This window comes from Chiloscyllium punctatum, chromosome 14 (assembly GCF_047496795.1).
Source record: "Chiloscyllium punctatum isolate Juve2018m chromosome 14, sChiPun1.3, whole genome shotgun sequence".
Taxonomy (NCBI): domain Eukaryota; kingdom Metazoa; phylum Chordata; class Chondrichthyes; order Orectolobiformes; family Hemiscylliidae; genus Chiloscyllium; species Chiloscyllium punctatum.
The window spans coordinates 39,026,532-39,046,476 of NC_092752.1; the positions used below are offsets into that span (position 1 = coordinate 39,026,532).

At 44.8% G+C, this 19,945-nt stretch overlaps 1 protein-coding gene across 1 annotated transcript in view; it reads right to left on the reverse strand.

Moving 5' to 3' along the window:
- Positions 1-19,945, reverse strand: part of adad1 (adenosine deaminase domain containing 1 (testis-specific)) — a 98,418-nt gene that overhangs the window by 63,644 nt on the left and 14,829 nt on the right. Inside the window, exons 3-5 of the mRNA XM_072584204.1 lie at positions 6,901-7,089; positions 6,659-6,811; positions 3,692-3,781 (exon numbers count right to left, since the gene is read on the reverse strand). Of these exons, the coding sequence (XP_072440305.1) occupies positions 3,692-3,781; positions 6,659-6,811; positions 6,901-7,089 (432 nt within the window). The remainder of the gene's footprint in view (positions 1-3,691; positions 3,782-6,658; positions 6,812-6,900; positions 7,090-19,945) is intronic.

Below are 19,945 nucleotides of genomic sequence, written 5' to 3' on the forward strand. Positions count from 1 at the left end.
TTTATCCTCATCACACTATCAGGGGAAAGAACCTGCAAGGGATATAGATAGGCCTAGTGAGTAAGCAAATACTTGACAGAGTTTAATGCAGCAAAGTGAGAGGTTGTGCACTTTGATGGGAAGTATCAAATGGCAGACTATTATTTAAATGGAGAGGGACTCCAAAAACATCCAACAGGGGGATCTGAGTGCTCTGATGCATGAAACAAATCATTAGTATGCAGGTGCAGCAATTAATTAAGGGTGTAAATGGGATTTTGGCCTTTCGTTATTGGGGTTGGAGTTTGAAAGTAGGTAAGTCTTGTTACAAGGTGTAGATGACAGGACATGTAGACTACTGTGTACAGTTTTGGTCACAGCATTTAAGAAAAGATACACTGGCATTGGAGGTAGTTCAAAGAAAAAAATCACTAGGCGAATTCCTGGGATGAAGGAGCTGACATCAAGAAAGGCTGAATAGATTAAACCTTTATTCATTAGAGTTAAAACAACGAGGAGTGATCTTAATGAAACATATAGGATTCTGAGAAGGATTGACAGGGTAGATGTTGAAAAGATGTTTCCATTCGTGGAGGAATCTTGAACTAAAGGACGTAGCTAAAGAAAAAGGGGGCACACACTTAAAACTGAGATGCAAAGGAATTTCTTTCTCCTTAAGGGTAGTGAATGCCTGCAGCTCTCTACCTTGATGCTGGAGGCTAAATCACTAAGTATTCAAAGAGAACAAAGGCTGATTTTTGAAATAGAGGAGTTCAGGGTCGAAAGAAGCTGAGGCCTGGGGCAAATCAGCCATGATCATATATAGAAAGGTAGGGCAGACTTGAGTGTTTGAATGGCCTACTCCAGTTGCACTTCTTATGTTCTTGTACTGTTCTTCCCAAAGGAAATGCAAGAGGTTTTAAAAGCCATGACAGAAATGGACAGTGCACAGTGGTGTATACGGTCTTCCAGAAGGCATCTACTGCCTTGCCATACAATAGATTTGTGAAAAAAAGTTATGGAATATAAGGGGCAGTAGCAACATTAACACAAATATTTGCTGAGTAACAACAAATAGTAATGGCCAGAGTCATAAAGATCTACAGCACTGAAAAAGGCCCTTCAGCCTATCATGTCTGCACCAGCCTAAAACATCTACCAAACTATAGTAATCTCTGTTCTTCTGGTTGGAGTAAGGCTTACAGCGAAGTTTCACAAGGGGTTAATATTGGGACCCTTGCTTTTCCTGAAATGTAATAATGATCTAGATCTTGGAGGACAGGGAAAAATTACCATATGAATCTTGGAAGCACTATAAGTTCTGAGGACAGAGGAAAACTTCAAAAATGACACAGACATGTTGAAGAGTGTATGGATATGTGGCAAATGAGTTTCAATACAACGAAGTGTGAGTAATACATTTTGGTATAAAGAACTCAAGTGGATAACAGAAAATAAGGGGTACAATTTTCAAAATGATGCAGGAGCAGAAGGACCTGGTTATGTCCGTGCACATCAGTGGTGTCAGGACAGGTGGAGACAGCAGTTGATGGAGTACAAAAATAATCAGGTTATTCTTAACTTATACAAGACACAAGTCAGATGGAGTATTTTGTATAGTCTGGGCACTATATTTTAGGAATAATGTGAACACACTGGAGGGTATGCAGAAGAAATTGTCAAGAATGGTCCCAGGCATGAGAAACTTTAGTTGCGAGGACAGATTGGACAAGTTGGGACTATTGTTCTTGGACCAGTAGCTGAAAGGAAACCTGATAGAAATTTTCAACATCATAATGGGGCTGGATAAAGTTTGGAAAAATTAGTCCTGTTTCGTAAAGAGATCATGAATGACAGGACACAAAATTAAAGCGATTTTCAGATCAAGCAAATGTGAAATGAGAAAAACAATTTCAAGAAAGATTTCATTTCTGGAATGCACTTTCTGAAGTCTGGTGGAAGCAGATTTAACTGAGGGCAAGAATGCATTATGATTGTTTAAATATAAATAATGTGCAAGGGACTGGGAAAATGCAGGAAAACAGCGCCAATTCACAATGTTCATTTAGAGAGCCTGCGCAGACAGCGGCCTCCTTCTGCACTCTGACATTTGTGAATCGAATTTTCTCCAAAGTAATTACACCATTTACTGTCACAAGTCAGGATTGTGAGGGTGGCATGGTGGCTCAGTGGTTAGTATTGCTACCTCTCAGCGCCAAGACCCAGGTGCGATTTCAGTCTTGGGCAACTATTTGTGGAGTTCTTCCCATGTCTCTGCACATGTTTCCTCCAGGTGGTCTGGTTTCCTCCCACAGTCCAAAGATGTGCACGGTAGGTGAATTGGCTATGCTAAATTTCACTCCAGTGCATAGGCTAGGTGGGTTAACTACGGTAAATATGGGAGTGGAGTGGATGCTCCCTGGAGGGTTGATGCAAACTTGTTGGGTAGAATGGCCTCTATCTGCACTGTGGGATTCTATGAATACTCTTCGGTTGCCTGGAAAAGTGCAACTCCAGTATAACTCAAGCAGCTCGAAACCATCCAGGACAGTTGAATGCTATCTCATCCATCACTTAAACAATCATACAGTTTACTGCTGTTGCAACATAACTACAGCGATTTCTATTCACAAGATGCAAATCAGCAGCTCATCTCCCAAACCGTTGTGACTTTGACCACCTAGAAAGGACAAGGTGTATGGAAATACCATTACCTCGAAGATCAGACACACATCACCACGTCTTGGAAATATATTGTCATTCAATCATTTGCATTAGGTCAAATCTTGAAACTCCACTCCCTTGAACCAACTTCTCAAGAGCAATGTGGGATGATAATAAATGCTGGTCTTGTCAGCTACATTCATATCCCATTTATATAAAAAGCTTTTCAAAAGGTTTTTGCCCCAGCTCCATTCTAAGAAATATGATGAGTTTCTCTTTGACTGTGGGTAAACACAATTGTTGTAACTACACTTACACTAGAAGACGAAAAGGTTTTCTCCGAACAAGATAGGTTGGGTCAATTTAGCATTCTGGCCCAAACCTGATGCTTTACCAGCCCCTTTTATAATTTCCCTGTCATTCTCTTGAAATGCTGCCAATTCTAGTTCACAAGTTTTTTTTTAAAAACTAGCTCCCCTATTTAATCTGAACTATTTGCCAGCTTGTGGACAGTAGACATAGCTCAGGTCTGTAAACTGGCAACTTGCCCTCATTTGTACCAAAACGGGTTAAAATAGCTGCTGCTAAAAGTAGCACCACTGAAAAACAAAAATTGGCATTTTTACTTCATCTTTACTTCCACAGAATGTAATGGAGGCACCCCTATGGACCATAATACTATACATTAACATGTTAACAATTATTTCAATGGATCTTTCAGCATAAACATATAAAAAATTATTTTCAAATAATAAGTGATAACTTTTCTTAGAGGAACATTTAATCAAAGTTTCCCTTTCAGAGGTAAAAAGAATGTGAAAAACATGTTAGCAACAACTTGCAATGGAATTTTTAATGAAAAACAGTTCCTCATTAGTGACTGATGTATTAAGTGTAGAATGCATGAGGGTGAAATTTACTGGATTTTGTTTTAAAAATGTCAGAATTCAATTTCAAAATGAAACCTATAGTTATTAACATAGAACCTTTTTTTTGCAAACAGATCTATTCAAATGATATTCAACGTAAACAATGAATCTTTGCTCACCATATCCTAACTTTGATGGTTGGTTTCTTGAAGGTAAACACGGTGAAGATATTACTCTTCGTTCAGCAGGTATTGGTGCAGGACCTGTAGCTGAAATTAAACACAGAATACTAGTGTGAACAATTACATTTATCTTTGAATGAACAGCACTATCACAACTAAAATAGCATGGCCTTTTAAATACAACTTGTCCTTATTACAGCTATGACACAAACCTAAAGGATGTGTTCCTCTGAAGATGCTTAAGAAGTTGGCATTAGTTATTTCCCAAGGTTCTACTCGAAACTATTCAAGTTTTTCATTCTGATCTGACCCACCAAAATGCATATATTTCTATGCAACAAAAAATGTGTTTTGTAATGATGGCTAAAATTAAGCTACAAAAGATGAGGAATAGTCACAGTATGCAGTGGGAGACTCATACAATAGCCATAATACCCATGGTGCAGTAACATATTAAAACTTTGAAATATTGAAGAATTCTATTTTTAAACAGAAAAAGGCTTTTTTCTGGCCATTGTATCTGTTCCAACCATCAAACTTCTACCTATTCTAATCTCATTTCCTAGCACTTGGCCAAAGCCTTGTATGCTATAGCATTTCAAGTGCTCATTTTAATACTTTTTTCAACTGTTTTGTAGGTACTTGTCTCTACGACCCCCTAGGTGGTGAGTTCAAAATAGCCCAGCCCTCTAGGTGAAACAAATTCTTCAAATCCTCTCTAAACCGCTTGCTCCTTACCTTAAAACTGTGCTCATTGGTTACTCATCCCTCTGTTCAAGAGTTAGGTTTCTCCATCTCTACCTTGTCTATGCCTCTCATGACTTTGTACACCTCAACCAAATATCTGCTCTAATGAAATCAGCCCCAGCCTATCTAGCATCTCCTCATAGCTAACTTGCTCCAGCCCAGGTAATACTCTGGTTAATCTCTTCTACACAGGAAATCACAATTTTCCCATAGTGCAGCGACTAGAATGGCACACAGCACTCCAGATGTTTTCTAACAAAATATGTAGCTCCATTATAACATCCTTGCCCTTGTACTCAATGCTCTGACTAAAAAGAGCAAGTATCCCATAGGCTTTTTTAAACACTATGTTATTTACCTGTCCTGCTGACTCCAATGATCAATGGGAATGCACACAAAGGTCCTGCTGATTCCCTGTATTTCCTTGGGTCCTACCATTCAACATGTACTCCCTTGCCTGGTTACTCTTCCCAAAATGCATCACCTCACACTTTTCAGAATTAAATTCCATTTGCCACTGTTTAGCTCATCTGACCAGACCACCTATACTGTCTTGTATTCTCAGGGTTTCCTCATGGTTATGACACCAATTTTCTGGATCACACCTCCAGATGTCTTGGTCATTAATATACACAACAGTAAAAAGACACAACACTAAATGCTGCGGTATGCCACTGGAAAGGAGTTTCCAGTATGAAAACAGTAGCTGACCATTACCATCTGCTTCCTGCCACTAAGTGAACTGTAGTTGCAATTTGTCAAATTGTCCTACTCTTAGCTTCTTAACAGTCTGCCATGTGAGACCTTGGCAAAAGCCTTACTGAAATCCATGTAGACTATATCAATCACAATACCCTCAAGTACACAGTTAGTCACCTCCTCAAAAAAAAGTTCTATCAAATTTGTTTGATTTCCCACTCTCAAAGTCATGCTGGCCATCCTTGATTAATTCGCGATTCTTCAGATTAATTCTGTCCCTCAAAATGTTTTCCAAATTTTTTCCTAGCACAGATGTTAAGTTCACTTGTCTGTAATTTCCTGGTTTATATATCACTTTTCTTGACTATTAACTCTCCATCAGTCCTCTGACAACCTTTTTGCAGCCATAGAGTCTTTGAAAATTAATGTCAGGGGCCCTGCAATCTCATCCATTGCCTCCCATTGCACTATACTTTGCTATTTTATTCAACAAAGGGGTGGGTGGTAATTTGCAAATCAGTGGTAATAGTAAAGAGTATCTGCGTAGAAGCCATATCCCTCTTCATACAGCACTAGTGACTGTGTTGTCTTGTGTATTTATTCAACAATGGACTGAAATGCTTTGGGATCTTCAAATTGCTTCTCAGCAGGTTTGTAAGAGATGGTGCGTTGGGAAACATGTTGGAGGTAGCAGTCCAATGGAATGGGAATTGGATGAGAGATGTCTGAGGAATTTAAGAGTCTGGGGGTTCAAAGCCTTATATGATGCACACAAATTAGACACTGTTTTAACCCAACATTTAAGACCATAAGACATAGGAGTGGAAGTAAGGCTATTCAGCCCATCGAGTTCACTCCACCATTTAATCATGGCTGATGGGCATTTTCAACTCCATTTACACGCACTCTCCTCGTAGCCCTTAATTCCTTGCGAGATCATGAATTTATCAATCTCTGCCTTGAAGACATTTAACGCCCCGGCCTCCACTGCGCTCTGTGGCAATGAATTCCACAGGCCCATCACTCTCTTTCTGAAGAATTGTCTCCTCATTTCCGTTCTAAATTGACCCCCTCTAATTCTAAAGCTGTGCCCATGGGTCCTAGTCTCCTTGCCCAACGGAAACAAATTCCCAACTTCCACCCTTTCTAAACCATGCATTATCTTGTAAGTTTCTATTAGATCTCCCCCAACCTTCTAAACTCTAATGAATACAATCCCAGGATCATCAGCCATTCATTGTATGTTAGACCTACCATTCATCTGTGTGAATCTCCGCTGAACCGCTCCAGTGCCAGAATGTCCTTCCTGAGGTGTGGGACTCAAAATTGGACACAGAATTCTAAATGGGGCCTAACTGGAGCTTTATAAAGTGTTAACTTTTCTGTGTAACTATCCAGGTAAGTTAATCAGCTCTCTCCAGAGTTCAGTTCTGTGTAAAAAATCTCTCATCACCATTTTTTCTAGCCAAAACAAGAAAAGATATCACTTAAAGATTTTTTTCTCCAAAAAAAACTTACTTGAAGGTTTGCTCAGTTCGGTGTCCAAAAGTTCATCAAGAGCTAATTGTGCAGCATTAGCTTTTGCTTCCTTCTTGTTTTGACCCATTCCTGTTTTATATTCAACCCCATCAACCACAGCACAGAATGCAAAGTATTGTCCAAAGATATTACCTAAAAAACAAAATTTTAACATTCTCAGCTAAAAGAATATAAATAATTGCTAATAGGGCATCTGCTGTAGAAAAATAAATTCCACTTACCTGTTGCTACAGTTTCTTTTAAAATTAGTTGCATTCGCAACATTTGTGCATACTGATGCAAGGCTGAAACTGGGTTGATCTCACCACGTCTGTATTTATCAATAAATTCCCTGGAAACTTTCTTTGGTGGTAGTGCACTGTTTGAGAGTGGTTTAGTATATTCAACAAATTGTGACTTTGGGTATTGACCTAAAAAGTGCAAAATACTATGCAATTACTTATAAAAACAGCCTTGGTGAAAACAGAGTACATTTGGTGAAGCAATTGAAGATGGTGCACTAGAATATGGTAAATAAACACAAATGTGCACTTATGTATCATTTATTTAAAATAGAAAAAAAATCCCAAAGTGCTTCAACAAAACCATTATTGACAAAAATATTTTTCACAACAAACAACATCATCATGATATAATAGTGCGGATGCCCAAAAGCTTGCCCAAAGAGTTTAGGTTTATGGAGTGTCTTAAAGGAGTAAAGGAAGACACTGGTACAGATAGTATGGAACAAATTCCATAGGTTAGGGCCTCAGCATATGAAATCGTTGTCACTGGTACATCAGATAAGATTGAAAATGCTCAGCATGCCAGAATTGAGCCAAGACAAAAGCATTGAACATTTATAGGGCTAGAAAAGGTTAGAGAGATCGAGAGGGACAAAGCCACTGAAGAAGGATCACTGATGTTACCAAACTTTTGAGTTTCTCCAGAAATGTTTGTGTTTGTTTAAGATTTCCAGGATCTGTTGTTCTTTGTTTTTTGTTTAGGATATAGGCAGAAGTTCTGCATCAACACAAGTTATACAGGGTGAAAAGGTAGGAGAGCATTGGGAATAGTCAAGTCCTGAGGTAAGAGGGTACCTCAGAGTTTCAGCAGATGTCAGGCAAGTGGTGGGATCTTGCGCCTTCCCATGGAGAGATAATTAACAGGGTTATTTAATTTGGTAGAAGATAGGCATCCTATTATTTTCCAACCTCCACCCTAATGAGGTCTGTGAAGGAAAATCCTGTGGATGGTTGTCCCAGCCTGCCATTCCAATTAATTGTAAAGAACCCATCCCACAGCAGTAGGGGGCTTGCCATGCAAAAGAATAACAAGTGAAGCATGGCATGCTTGAAGAAATAGAAGGCACAATTCAAAGGCATTGAGTAATGGGGAGCAGTGGCATAGTGAAATTATAACTATTAGTCCAGTGACTCAAGTAATGTTCTGAAAACCCAGATTTGAACCGATGGTGAGTTCAGACAGTGGAATTTGAATTCAATAAAAATCTGGAATGATCTGGATCATGATCCAGAATGATAGCCATGAAACCATTTTTGACTGTCAGAAAAATCTCTCTCATTCACTAATAACATTTAGGGAGGAAAATCTGCTGTCCTTCCCTGGTCTGGTCTACTGGCTCACTGCTAACTGCTTTCTGAAATGCCCTAGTAACAATTGTTAAAAAGTCTCAATAAAGGAATGATACCTAACAACCACCTGGAATTGACAGCAGTACCGGTGACAACAATCGACAAATACAGACCTGTTGACTCTGCAACGTCTTCCACACTAACATAGGGAAGCTATTGCCACAATTGGGAGAGATTGATTGCAACTAAATAAACAATAGTCTGTCAGTACACTCTCAGAAACATATCTTACAATGTCCCTGAAACCAACACCATTAGCATCCTTGTGTATGTCGTGTCCAAAGGCAAGGATCGGATTCAGAAGAGGTTGTAGCACGGTAATATACAGTTGAGAGGGAGTTGTCTTCAACACTGAGCCCAGACCGCCTGAAATCTCATGGAATCAGGTGAAACATTGCTAAATAAACTTCATGTGATTTTTCTCTCCACAAAACTAATAAATCAGCATTCTTCCATGCTGAATACCACTTGGAGGAAGCACTAAGGGTATTAAGGGTGAAAAACGTACACTCCATGGTGGATTTCAATTACCAAAAATGGACTGGTAGCAGCACTACTGATTGAGAGTGTCGAATTCTAAAGGACATTCCTGCAGCAGTTGGCAAGGGATCAAAGGAGAGCAAATCATATTTGGTCTCATCCCCACCAATCTGCATTTGCATCTATTCATGATGGCACTTGCAAGAGTGACCATCATAGTCTTGAGGAAACAAAACTCTGCACTCACATTCAGAATACCGTGCTTCACATTATCATGCAAAATGGGACAGATTTTGAACAGATTTAGCAACTGGGCATCTTTGAGGTGCCCCTGGGCCATCATCACCAATAAGAATCATGCTTGAAGACAATTTGCAACCTCATTCCCTACTCTACCATTACCAACAAGCCAGGGGATTAACAACACAAACGGAAGTTGTTGGAAAAGCTTAGTTCATCTTTCAGCATTTCTGAACAGACATCAAAGTTAATCTTTTGGGTCCTGTGACCCTTCCTCAGAACCGATTGTGGTTCAGAAAATATTGGTTTATATGCAGAAGATAGGGTGGTGGAAGGGAGTAAGGAGCAAACGATCTGGTTAGGAGAGTGAATGGCTGTTATTGGAGACTGTTAGTGGCTAACAATAGGGAGTGTGTACTGTGCGGGTGGGGGGGGGGGGGGGGGGGGAGGAAGCGACATGGGGGAGGTCAGGACCTAAAATTATTGAGCTCAATATTGAATCCAGAGGGCTGCAGGGTCCCCAAGCGGAGAATGAGGTGTTGTTCTTCTAGCTTGTACTGAGCTTTACTGGAACACTGCAGTAACCCAGAGACAGAAATGTTGGCCAGGGTACTGGGTGGTGTGTTGAAGTGGCTGGCAACTGGAAGCTCAGGGTCTTTTTTGCAGGCAGAACGCAGATGTTCTGCAAAGCGGTCACCCAATCTACATTTCATTTTCCCAATGTAGAGACGATCACATTGTGAACAGCAAATGCAGTAGACTAGATCATGAGAAGTAAAGAAGTGCTGCTTCACTTGGAAGGTACTTTTGGGCTTTTAAATACTGAGGAGGGAGGTAACTGGGCAGGTGTTACACCTTCGGCCGTTGCAGGGAAAGGTACCAGAGGGCTGCGGGTGGGTGTTGGAAATGCAGGAAGAGTGAACCAGGGTGTCCCAGAGGGAATGGTTCCTGTGGAAAGCTGACAAGGGAGAGGAGGGGAATATGTGTCTAGTGATGGCATCTCACTGGAGGAAATGGATGCTGCTGATATTCTGGATGTGGATGCTGGTGGGATGGTAGGCAGGAGAAAGTGAGGACTGCAGATGCTGAAGATCAGAGCTGAAAAATATGTTGCTGGAAAAGCGCAGCAAGTCAGGCAGCATCCAAGGAGCAGGAGAATTGACGTTTCGGGCATAAGCCCTTCTTCAGGAATAAGGAAGGTATGCCAAGCAGGGTAAGATAAAAGGTAGGGAGGAGGGACTTGGGGGAGGGGCGTTGGGAATGCAGTACGTGGAAGGAGGTTAAGGTGAGAGTGATAGGCCAGAGAAGGGGTAGGGGCGGAGAGGTCAGGAAGAAGATTGCAGGTCAAGAAGGCGGTGCTGAGTCCGAGGGTTGGGACTGAGATAAGGTGAGGGGACGGGAAATAAAGAAGCTGGAGAAATCTGTGGGTTCCTAGGCGCACCAACTAACCCAACCGCCCCGTGGCTGAACACTTTAACACTCGCGGACATCTCCTCCTACTGTCCCCTTGACCATGACCCCACTTCCCACCACCAAACCATCATCTCCCAGACCATCCATAACCTCATCACCTCAGGGGATCTCCCATCTACCGCCTCCAACCTCATCGTCCCACAACCCCACACCGCCCGTTTCTACCTCCTGCCCAAAATCCACAAACCTGACTGCCCCGGCTGACCCATTGTCTCAGCCTGCTCCTGCCCCACTGAACTCATCTCTGCATACCTTGACACGGTCCTGTCTCCCTTAGTCCAAGAACACCCCACCTACGTTCGGGACACCACCCACGCCCTCCACCTCCTCCATGATTTTCGCTTACCCGGCCCCCAATGCCTTATCTTCACCATGGACATCCTGTCCCTATACACCTCCATCCCCCATCATGAAGGCTTCAAAGCCCTCCGCTTCTTCCTTTCCCACCGACCCAATCAGTACCCTTCCACTGACACCCTCCTTCGACTGACTGAACTGGTCCTCACTCTGAACAACTTCTCTTTCCAATCCTCCCACTTCCGTCAATTCAAAGGAGTAGCCATGGGCACCCCGCATGGGCCCCAGCTATGCCTGCCTCTTCGTCTGATATGTGGAACAGTCCATCTTCAGCAGCTACACTGGCACCACCCCCCACCTTTTCCTCCGCTACATCGATGACTGTATCGGCGCTACCTCTTGCGCCCACGAGGAGGTTGAACAGTTCATCCACTTTACTAACACCTTCCACCCCGACCTCAGATTTACCTGGACCGTCTCAGACTCCTCCCTCACCTTCCTAGACATCTCCATTTCTATCTCGGGCAACCGACTCAACACGGACATTTACTATAAAACGACCGACTCCCACAGCTACCCATATTACACCTCCTCCCACCCTGCCCCCTGTAAAAACACCATCCCATATTCCAAATTCCTTCGCCTCCGCCACATCTGCTCCCAAGAGGACCAATTCCAATACCGAACAACCCAGATGGCCTCCTTCTTCAAAGACCGCAATTTCCCCTCAGACGTGGTTGACGATGCTCTCCACCACATCTCCTCCACTTCCCGCTCCTCCGCCCTTGAACCCCGACCCTCCAATTGCCATCAGGACAGAACCCCACTGGTCCTCACCTACCACCCCACCAACCTCCAGATATATCGTACCATCCTTCGTCATTTCTGCCACCTCCAAACAGACCCCACCACCAAGGATATATTTCTGTCCCCTCCCCTCCCCTCCCCTATCAGCGTTCCGGAAAGACCACTCTCTCCACGACTCCGTCAGGTCCACAACCCCCACCAACCCAACCTCCACTCCCGGCACCTTCCCCTGCAACCGCAAGAAATGCAAAACTTGCACCCACACCTCCCCCCTCACTTGCCTCCAGGGCCCCAAGGGATCCTTCCATATCCGTCACAAATTCACCTGCACATCCACACACATCATTTACTGCATCCACCGCACCCAATGAGACCTCCTCTACATTGGGGAGAGAGGCCACCTACTTGTGGAACGTTTCAGAGAACACTTCTGGGACCCGCACCAACCAACCCAACCGCCCCGGGGCTGAACACTTTAACTCCCCCTCCCACTCCACCAAGGACATGCAGGTCCTTGGCCTCCTCCATCGCCAAACCATGGCAACACGACGCCTGGAGGAAGAGTGCCTCATCTTCCACCTAGGAATCCTCCAACCACAAGGGATGAATGCAGATTTCTCCAGCTTCTTCATTTCCCCTCCCCCCACCTTATCTCAGTCCCAACCCTCAGGCTCAGCACCGCCTTCTTGACCTGCAATCTTCTTTCCGACCTCTCCGCCCCCAACCCCTCTCTGGCCTATCACCCTCACCTTAACCTCCTTCCACCTATCACATTCCCAACGCCCCTCCCCAAGTCTCTCCTCCCTACCTTTTACCTTAGCCTGCTTGGCACACCTTCCTCATTCCTGAAGAAGGGCTTATGCCCGAAACGTCGATACTCCTGCTCAGAGATGGTAGGCAGGACAAGTTAACAATTCTTCCGTCGCCTCCGCCTCTGAGCTTACTTTCATAATCAGGATTCCCACCCACCTTCCAAGGACCCCTTCGCCCACCTCCAACACACTGCATCCACCTGGACACCCCGCGCGGGTCTATTATTTGCCCTCGACCTCTTCATTCCCAACTGCCACCGGGACATTAACTGCCTCAACCTGTCTACACCCCCCCCCAACCTCTCACACTCACAACGCGCAGCCCTCCAATCCCAACCTCACCATCAAGCCAACGGATAAAGGGGGCACAGTGGTAGTCTGGCACACTGACCGCTACACCGCTGAAGCCAAACGCCAACTCGAGGACACCTCTTCCTACTGCCCCCTCGACCATGACCCCACCCCCCATCATCAAACCATCATCTCCCAGACCATACAGAACCTCATCACCTCAGGAGATCTCCCACCCACAGCTTCCAACCTCATAGTCTGGGAACCCCGCACTGCCCGGTTCTACCTCCTTCCCAAGATCCACAAGCCTGACCACCCTGGCCGACCCATTGTCTCAGCATGCTCCTGCCCCAATGAACTCATCTCAACCTACCTTGACACTGTCCTATCCCCCCTAGTCCAGGAACTCCCCACATACGTTCGAGACACCACCCACGCCCTCCACCTCCTCCAAGATTTCCATTTTCCTGGCCCCCAACACCTCATCTACACAATAGATATCCAATCCCTCTACACCTCCATCCGCCATGACCAGGGCCTACAAGCCCATCGTTTTTTCCTCTCCAGACGTCCCCAACAGTATCCTTCCACCGACACACTCATTCGTTTGGTCGAACTGGTCCTCACCCTTAACAATTTCTCCTTTGAATCCTCTCACTTCCTCCAGTCCAAAAGGATAGCCATGGGCACACGTAGTGGCCCCAGCTATGCCTGTCTCTTTGTTGGCTACGTAGAACAGTTGATCTTCCGTAATTACACCGGCACCACTCCCCACCTCTCCCTCCGCGACATTGATGACTGCATTGGTGCCACCTTGTGCTCTCGCGAGGAGGTTGAGCAATTCATCAACTTCACCAACACATTCCACCCTGACCTTAAATTTACCTGGACCATCTCTGACACCTCCCTCCCCTTCCTGGACCTCTCCACCTCCATTAATGACGACCGACTTGACACTGACATTTTTTTACAAACCCACCGATTCCCACAGCTACCTGGATTACACCTCTTCCCACCCTACCTCTTGCAAAAATGCCATCCCATATTTCCAATTCCTCCGCCTCTGCCGTATTTGCTCCCAGGAGGACCAGTTCCACCACAGAACACACCAGATGGCCTCCTTTTTTAGAGACCGCAATTTCCCTTCCCACGTGGTTAAAGATGCCCTCCAACGCATCTCGTCCACATCCCGCACCTCTGCCCTCAGACCCCACCCCTCCAACCGTAACAAGGACAGAACGCCCCTGGTGCTCACCTTCCACCCTACCAACCTTCGCATAAACCAAATCATTCGCTGACATTTCCACCACCTCCAAAAAGATCCCCCCCCCCAGGGATATATTTCCCTCCCCACCCCTTTCTGCTTTCCACAAAGACCGTTCCGTCCGTGACTACCTGGTCAGGTCCACGCCCCCCCTACAACCCACCCTCCCATCCTGGCACTTTCCCCTGCCACCGCAGGAACTGTAAAACCTGCGCCCACACTTCCTCCCTCACCCCTATCCAAGCCCCTAAAGGAGCCTTCCACATCCAAAGTTTTACCTGCACATCCACTAATATCATTTATTGTATCCGTTGCTCCCGATGCGGTCTCCTCTACATTGGGGAGACTGGACGCCTCCTAGCAGAGCGCTTTAGGGAACATCTCCGGGACACCCGCACCAATCAACCACACCGCGCCGTGGCCCAACATTTCAACTCCCTCTCCCACTCTGTCGTGGACATGGAGGTCCTGGGCCTCCTTCACCGCTGGTCCCTCATCACCAGACGCCTGGAGGAAGAACGCCTCATCTTCCGCCTCAGAACACTTCAACCACAGGGCATCAATGTGGACTTCACCAGTTTCCTCATTTCCCCTTCCCCCACCTCACCCTAGTTCCGAACTTCCAGCTCAGCACTGTCCCCAAGACTTGTTCAGACTTGTCCTACCTGCCTATCTCCTTTTCCACCTACCCACTCCACCCTCTCCTCCCTGACCTTCATCTCCTCCCCCACTCACCCATTGTACTCTATGCTACTTTCTCCCCACCAACACCCTCCTCTAGCTTATCTCTCCATGTTTCAGGCTCACTGTCTTTATTCCTGATGAAGGGCTTTTGCCCGAATCGTCGATTTCACTGCTCTTTCGATGCTGCCTGAACTGCATCACTAATCCAGAATCTGGTTTCCAGCATCTGCAGTCATTGTTTTTACCTAGGACAAGTTATCCCTATCACTATTGCGGGAGGGAAGAAAGGAAATCAGGGCGGAAGTGCAGGAGTTGGGTTGGAGCCAGTTAATGGCCCTGTTGATAATGGTACTGGGGAATCTCAGGTTGAGAAAGAAGGTGGACATTTTGGAGGCTCCCTTGTCGAAGTTGGCCTCAGCGGAACATATGCAACAGAAACAGAGGAACAGGGAGAATGGAATGGAGTCTTTACAGGAAATAGGGTACAAGGGTGATAGTCCAGGTAGCTGTGGGAGTTGGTGAGTTTACACTATATATTAATGGCCAGAAATGGTAACAGAGATGTTGAGGAAGGGAAGGGAGGAGTAGGGTGGAAATTCAAAGCAAAATCGACTGACTTTTCCAATTCCAGATGAAAGAGGGAAGCAGCACCAATGATATCATCGATACATCAGAGAAAGAGTTGTGGATGGAGGCCAGCATAGGACTGGAACAAGGAATGTTCCACATGAAGAGACAATCATTAACTGGGGCCCATGCAAATATCCATAGCCACCCCCTCTGACCTAAAGAAAATGAGAGGAGTTAAAAAAGAAGTTGTTGAGAGTGAAGACACGCTCGGTCAAGCAGAGGAGGGTAGTGGTGGGTGGGGACTGTTCAGGCCCTTGTTCCAGGAAGAAACAGAGGGCCCTCAGACCATCTTGGTGGGAGATGGACATGTAAAGGGATTGCATATCCATGGTAAAGAGGCGGCAGTTCAAGCCTGCAAACTGGAAATTCTGAAACCAGTGTAAAGTGTCAGAGGAATCACAGATGTACATGGTCAGGGACTGGAATGGGGAGAAAAGACTGAGTCAAGGTAGGAAGAGTTCTGTGGGGTAAGAAACAATGGGTCTGCCCAGGCAGTCCTGTTTGTGGATTTTTGGAAGGGGGTAGAAGCGAGTGTTGGGGGTGGCCACATGAATGAGGTCAATGACTGTTATTGATACAATGCCCTGATGTACCATGGTGGGGTTATGGACCAGGGGAAGATAGGAGGAGGTATCTGAGATGGCACTCAGCCTCTGCAAATTAGAGGTCAGTGTACCAGACAAAAACAGCACCATCCTTATTGGCAGGCTTAATAACAAAGTCAGGGTTGGATCTAAGCATCCAGAGTGCAGTCAGTTTGGAGGGAGACAGATTGGATTGGATGAGGGGGTCAGAGAAATTGAGGCAACCAATGTCATGTTGACAGTTCTCAGTGAACAAATCAAGTGCAGGTAAAATGCTAGAGGGAGGGGGCCAGGTGAAGGGAGAGTGTTGGATCGGGACAAAGGGGCTGTGGGAGGGGGACAGGACTCTTGTCCAAAGAAATAAAGATGGTGGAAGAAGAGTTCAACATCACTTCATGCCCAAACTTCATTCAGGTGGGGACGCAGGGGGATAAACCTTTATTGAGTACAGAAAAGGTTCTGCATTGACAGCGGAAGGTTAGGAGGAATGATGAATACCTGACAGGAGATGGGGTTGGGAGACAGAATAGAGTCAGACAGAAGGGGAGGACAGAAAGGTTCCAGAAGGCCATGGGTATCCCCATGTTATTGCATCTTACAGGCCTTGATTCCTGAAAAGAAAAAAAGTTTCTTGTCAGCACGGCAAATGAGCTGGACGTTGAAGTGGAATGCGGAGTGGCGCAGCTTTGTGCCAGCGTTTTGCAATGCACCTGAAGAGGAAGATCGAGAATGTGCATGCGACGCCGATGGCACTGAGTCCGAATCTGAGGATACAGCAAGAGCAGCTGTCTGTGGAATAAGAACATCACGGAGATACCTGTGATCCTGGGTGGTTTCAAAGCACAAGGGATGAAACTTCAGTTGGATTCCACGTGGGGTGAACGTCCACTGCTCTGCCCTCATCAATCCTCTTTGTTACTTCTTCAGAAAACTCAATCAAGTTTTTGAGACACGATTTCCCATGCACAAACCCATGCTGACTATCCGTTATCGGTCCTTGCCATTCCAAATATATGTAAATCCTGTCCCTCCAACAACTTGCCCTCCACTGATGTCAGACTCATTGGTCTATAGGTCTCCCAACTTAGAACTTCTACTTTTAGATTCAGTCTATCCTTTTCCATCACTATTTTAAAACTAATAGAATTATGGTTGCTAGCTCCAAAGTGTACCCCACTGACACCTCAGCCACATGCCCTGCCTTATTTCCTAAGAGTAGGTCAAGTTTTGCACCTTCTCCAGTAGATACATCCACATACTGAATCAAAAAAGTTTCTTGTACACACTTAAATTCCTCTTCATCTAAGCCCTTAACTCTATGGCAGTCTCAGTCTATGTTTGGAAAGTTAAAATCTATAACCACCCTATTATTCTTACAGACAACTGAAATATCCTTTCAAATTTGCTTCTCAATTCCCTGCTGACTACTGCGGGGAGGGGGGAGTCTAAAATATAATCCCAACAAGGTGATCATCCCTTTCTTACTTCTCAGTTCCACCAAATAACTTCTCTGGATGTATTCCCAGGAATATCTTCCCTAAGTACAGCAGTAATGCTATCCCTTATCAAAAATGCTTCCCCCCGAACCCCCATCCCAATTTCTCCCATATCCTGGAACATTAAGCTACCAGTCCTGTCCATCCTTGAGTCACATTTCTGTAATTGCTAGGATATCCTTGTCCCATGTTCTTAACCAAGTACATCTACCTTCCATGTTCGGCCTCGCATTGAAGCCAATACAGTTTAATTTATCAGTCCTACCCTGTTCTCTTATTTATTCCTGCCTGCCCTGACTGTTTGACTCGCTCCCTTTCCCGAATTTACCAGTCTCAGATTGATCTCTTTCGTCACCATTTTCCTGGTGCCCCCCCCCATCCCCCAACTTTACTAGTTTAAATCCTCCTCAGCAGCTCTGGCAAGTCTTCCTGCCAGTATATTACTCCCCTTCCAATTCAGGTGTAATCCGTCCTTCTTGTTCAAGTCACTGCTTCCCCAGAAGACAGACAGATAAAAGGCAGTGAGCATATGGTCAGTGAGGGAGAGATAGAAAGAAACCTACACTGCTAACTGACACAGCAGTGAATCTGCACAGTTACTGCCTTTGCTGTCCAAGTTCATGCATCAGTGGACATTGGAGTGCATCTAGGAAAAATTAAGAAACATCAAAATTCACAGCTGACCTTGGAGGAACCTGTGTAGGAGATCTCACAGCACAGGAACAGATAAGTGCATAGTTTTTAATGTGCAACCTTGATCTATATGGACTTCAATAAGGCGTTTGACAAAGGTCCTTGTGGGAGACTGGTTAACAAGGTCAGATCTCATGGAACACAGGGAGAACTAGCCATTTAGAATCAGAACTGGCTCGAGGGTAGAAGACAAAGGGTGGTGGTGGAGGGCTGCCTTTCAGACTGGAGGCCTGTGACCAGTGGTGTGCCACATGGATCAGTGCTGGGTCCACTACTTTTCGTCATATATAAAAAATGATTTAGATGCGAACATAGGAGATATAGGTAGCAAGTTTGCAGATGACACCAAACTTGGAGGCATTGTGGACAGCGAAGAATGTTACCTCAGAGTACGATGGGATCTTGATCAGATAGGCCAACAGATTGAGGAGTGACAGATGGAGCTTAATTTAGATAAATGCAAGGTACTGCATTTTGGAAAAGCAAATCAGAGCAGATTTGACACTTAATGGTAAGGTCTTGGGGAGTGTTGCGGAACAAAGAGACATTGGAGTTCAGATTCATAGTTCCTTGAAAGTTCAGTCGCAGGTAGACAGGATAGTGAAGGCGACGTTTGGTATGCTGTCCATTATTGGTCAGAGCATTGAGTATAGGAGTTGTGAGGTCATATTGTGGCTGTACAGGACATTCGTTAGGTCACTTTCGAAATAAAGCATTGCAATTCTGGTCTCATTCCTTTCTGGAGGATGTTGTGAAACTTGAAAGGGTTCAGAAAAGGTTTACAAGGATGTTGCCAGGGTTGGAGGATTTGAGCTGTAAGGAGAGGCTGAATAGGTTGGAGTCGGTTTCTTTGGAGCATCGGAGGCTAAGGGGTGACCTTATAGAGGTTTATAAAATCATGAAGGGCATGGATAGTGTAAAGAGACAAGATCTTTTCCCTGGTGTGAGGGAGTCCAGAACTAGAGGGCATAGGTTTAGGGTGAGAGTGGAAAGCTATAAAAGGGACCTAAGAAGTGACTTTTTCATGCAGAGGGTGGTGTGTGTGTGGAATGAGCTGCCAGAGGAAGTAGTGGTGGCTGGTACAACTACAGCATTTAAAAGGCATCTGAATGGGTCTATGAATAGGAAAGGTTAAAGGGATATGGGCCAAGTTTTGGCAAATGGGTCTACATTAGGTTAGGATATTTGATCGGCATGGACGAGTTGGACCGAGGGTCTGTTTCTGTGCTATACATTGAGTAAAATATTCACAAAAAAAAAATGCTCAAAGATACAGACCAAAACACGCAAAGTGGAATAAGATAAATGATAACTTATTGGCTAATGTGCGCATGATGGGTCAACTGGCCTCCTTTTATGCTGCACATTTCTATGATTTAATGATGATAATGTCCATAACTGTACTATTAAAAAATTACAATTTATAGCAATAGATTTCAATTTTTCTGCGTTACAGTATCTCCCAATCATAATTTTCTCCTTTTTCTTGAATCAGATTATACATTTAATAAAACCTAGACCAACCATCAATCTTTTACAAACTGTCATTCTTGAATATAACTGATGTCAGCCAACCCAAGGGGACCAGCCGTATAAATGACATGAATGGAAGAGGAGATCAGAGTGCACAATTTGGCCATGAATGACACTCTTTCCAACTCTAGAAAGCCTTTTCCAGCATGAGCAATGTTGTGGTTCTGTTCACCGAGCTGGGAATTTGTGTTGCAGACGTTTTTCCCGTCTAGGTGACATCCTCAGTGCTTGGGAGCCTCCTGTGAAGCGCTTCTGTGATCTTTCCTCCGGCATTTGTACTGATTTGTATCTGCCACTTCCAGTTGTAAATTCCAGCTGTCCGCTGCAGTGGCCTGTATTTTGGTTCCA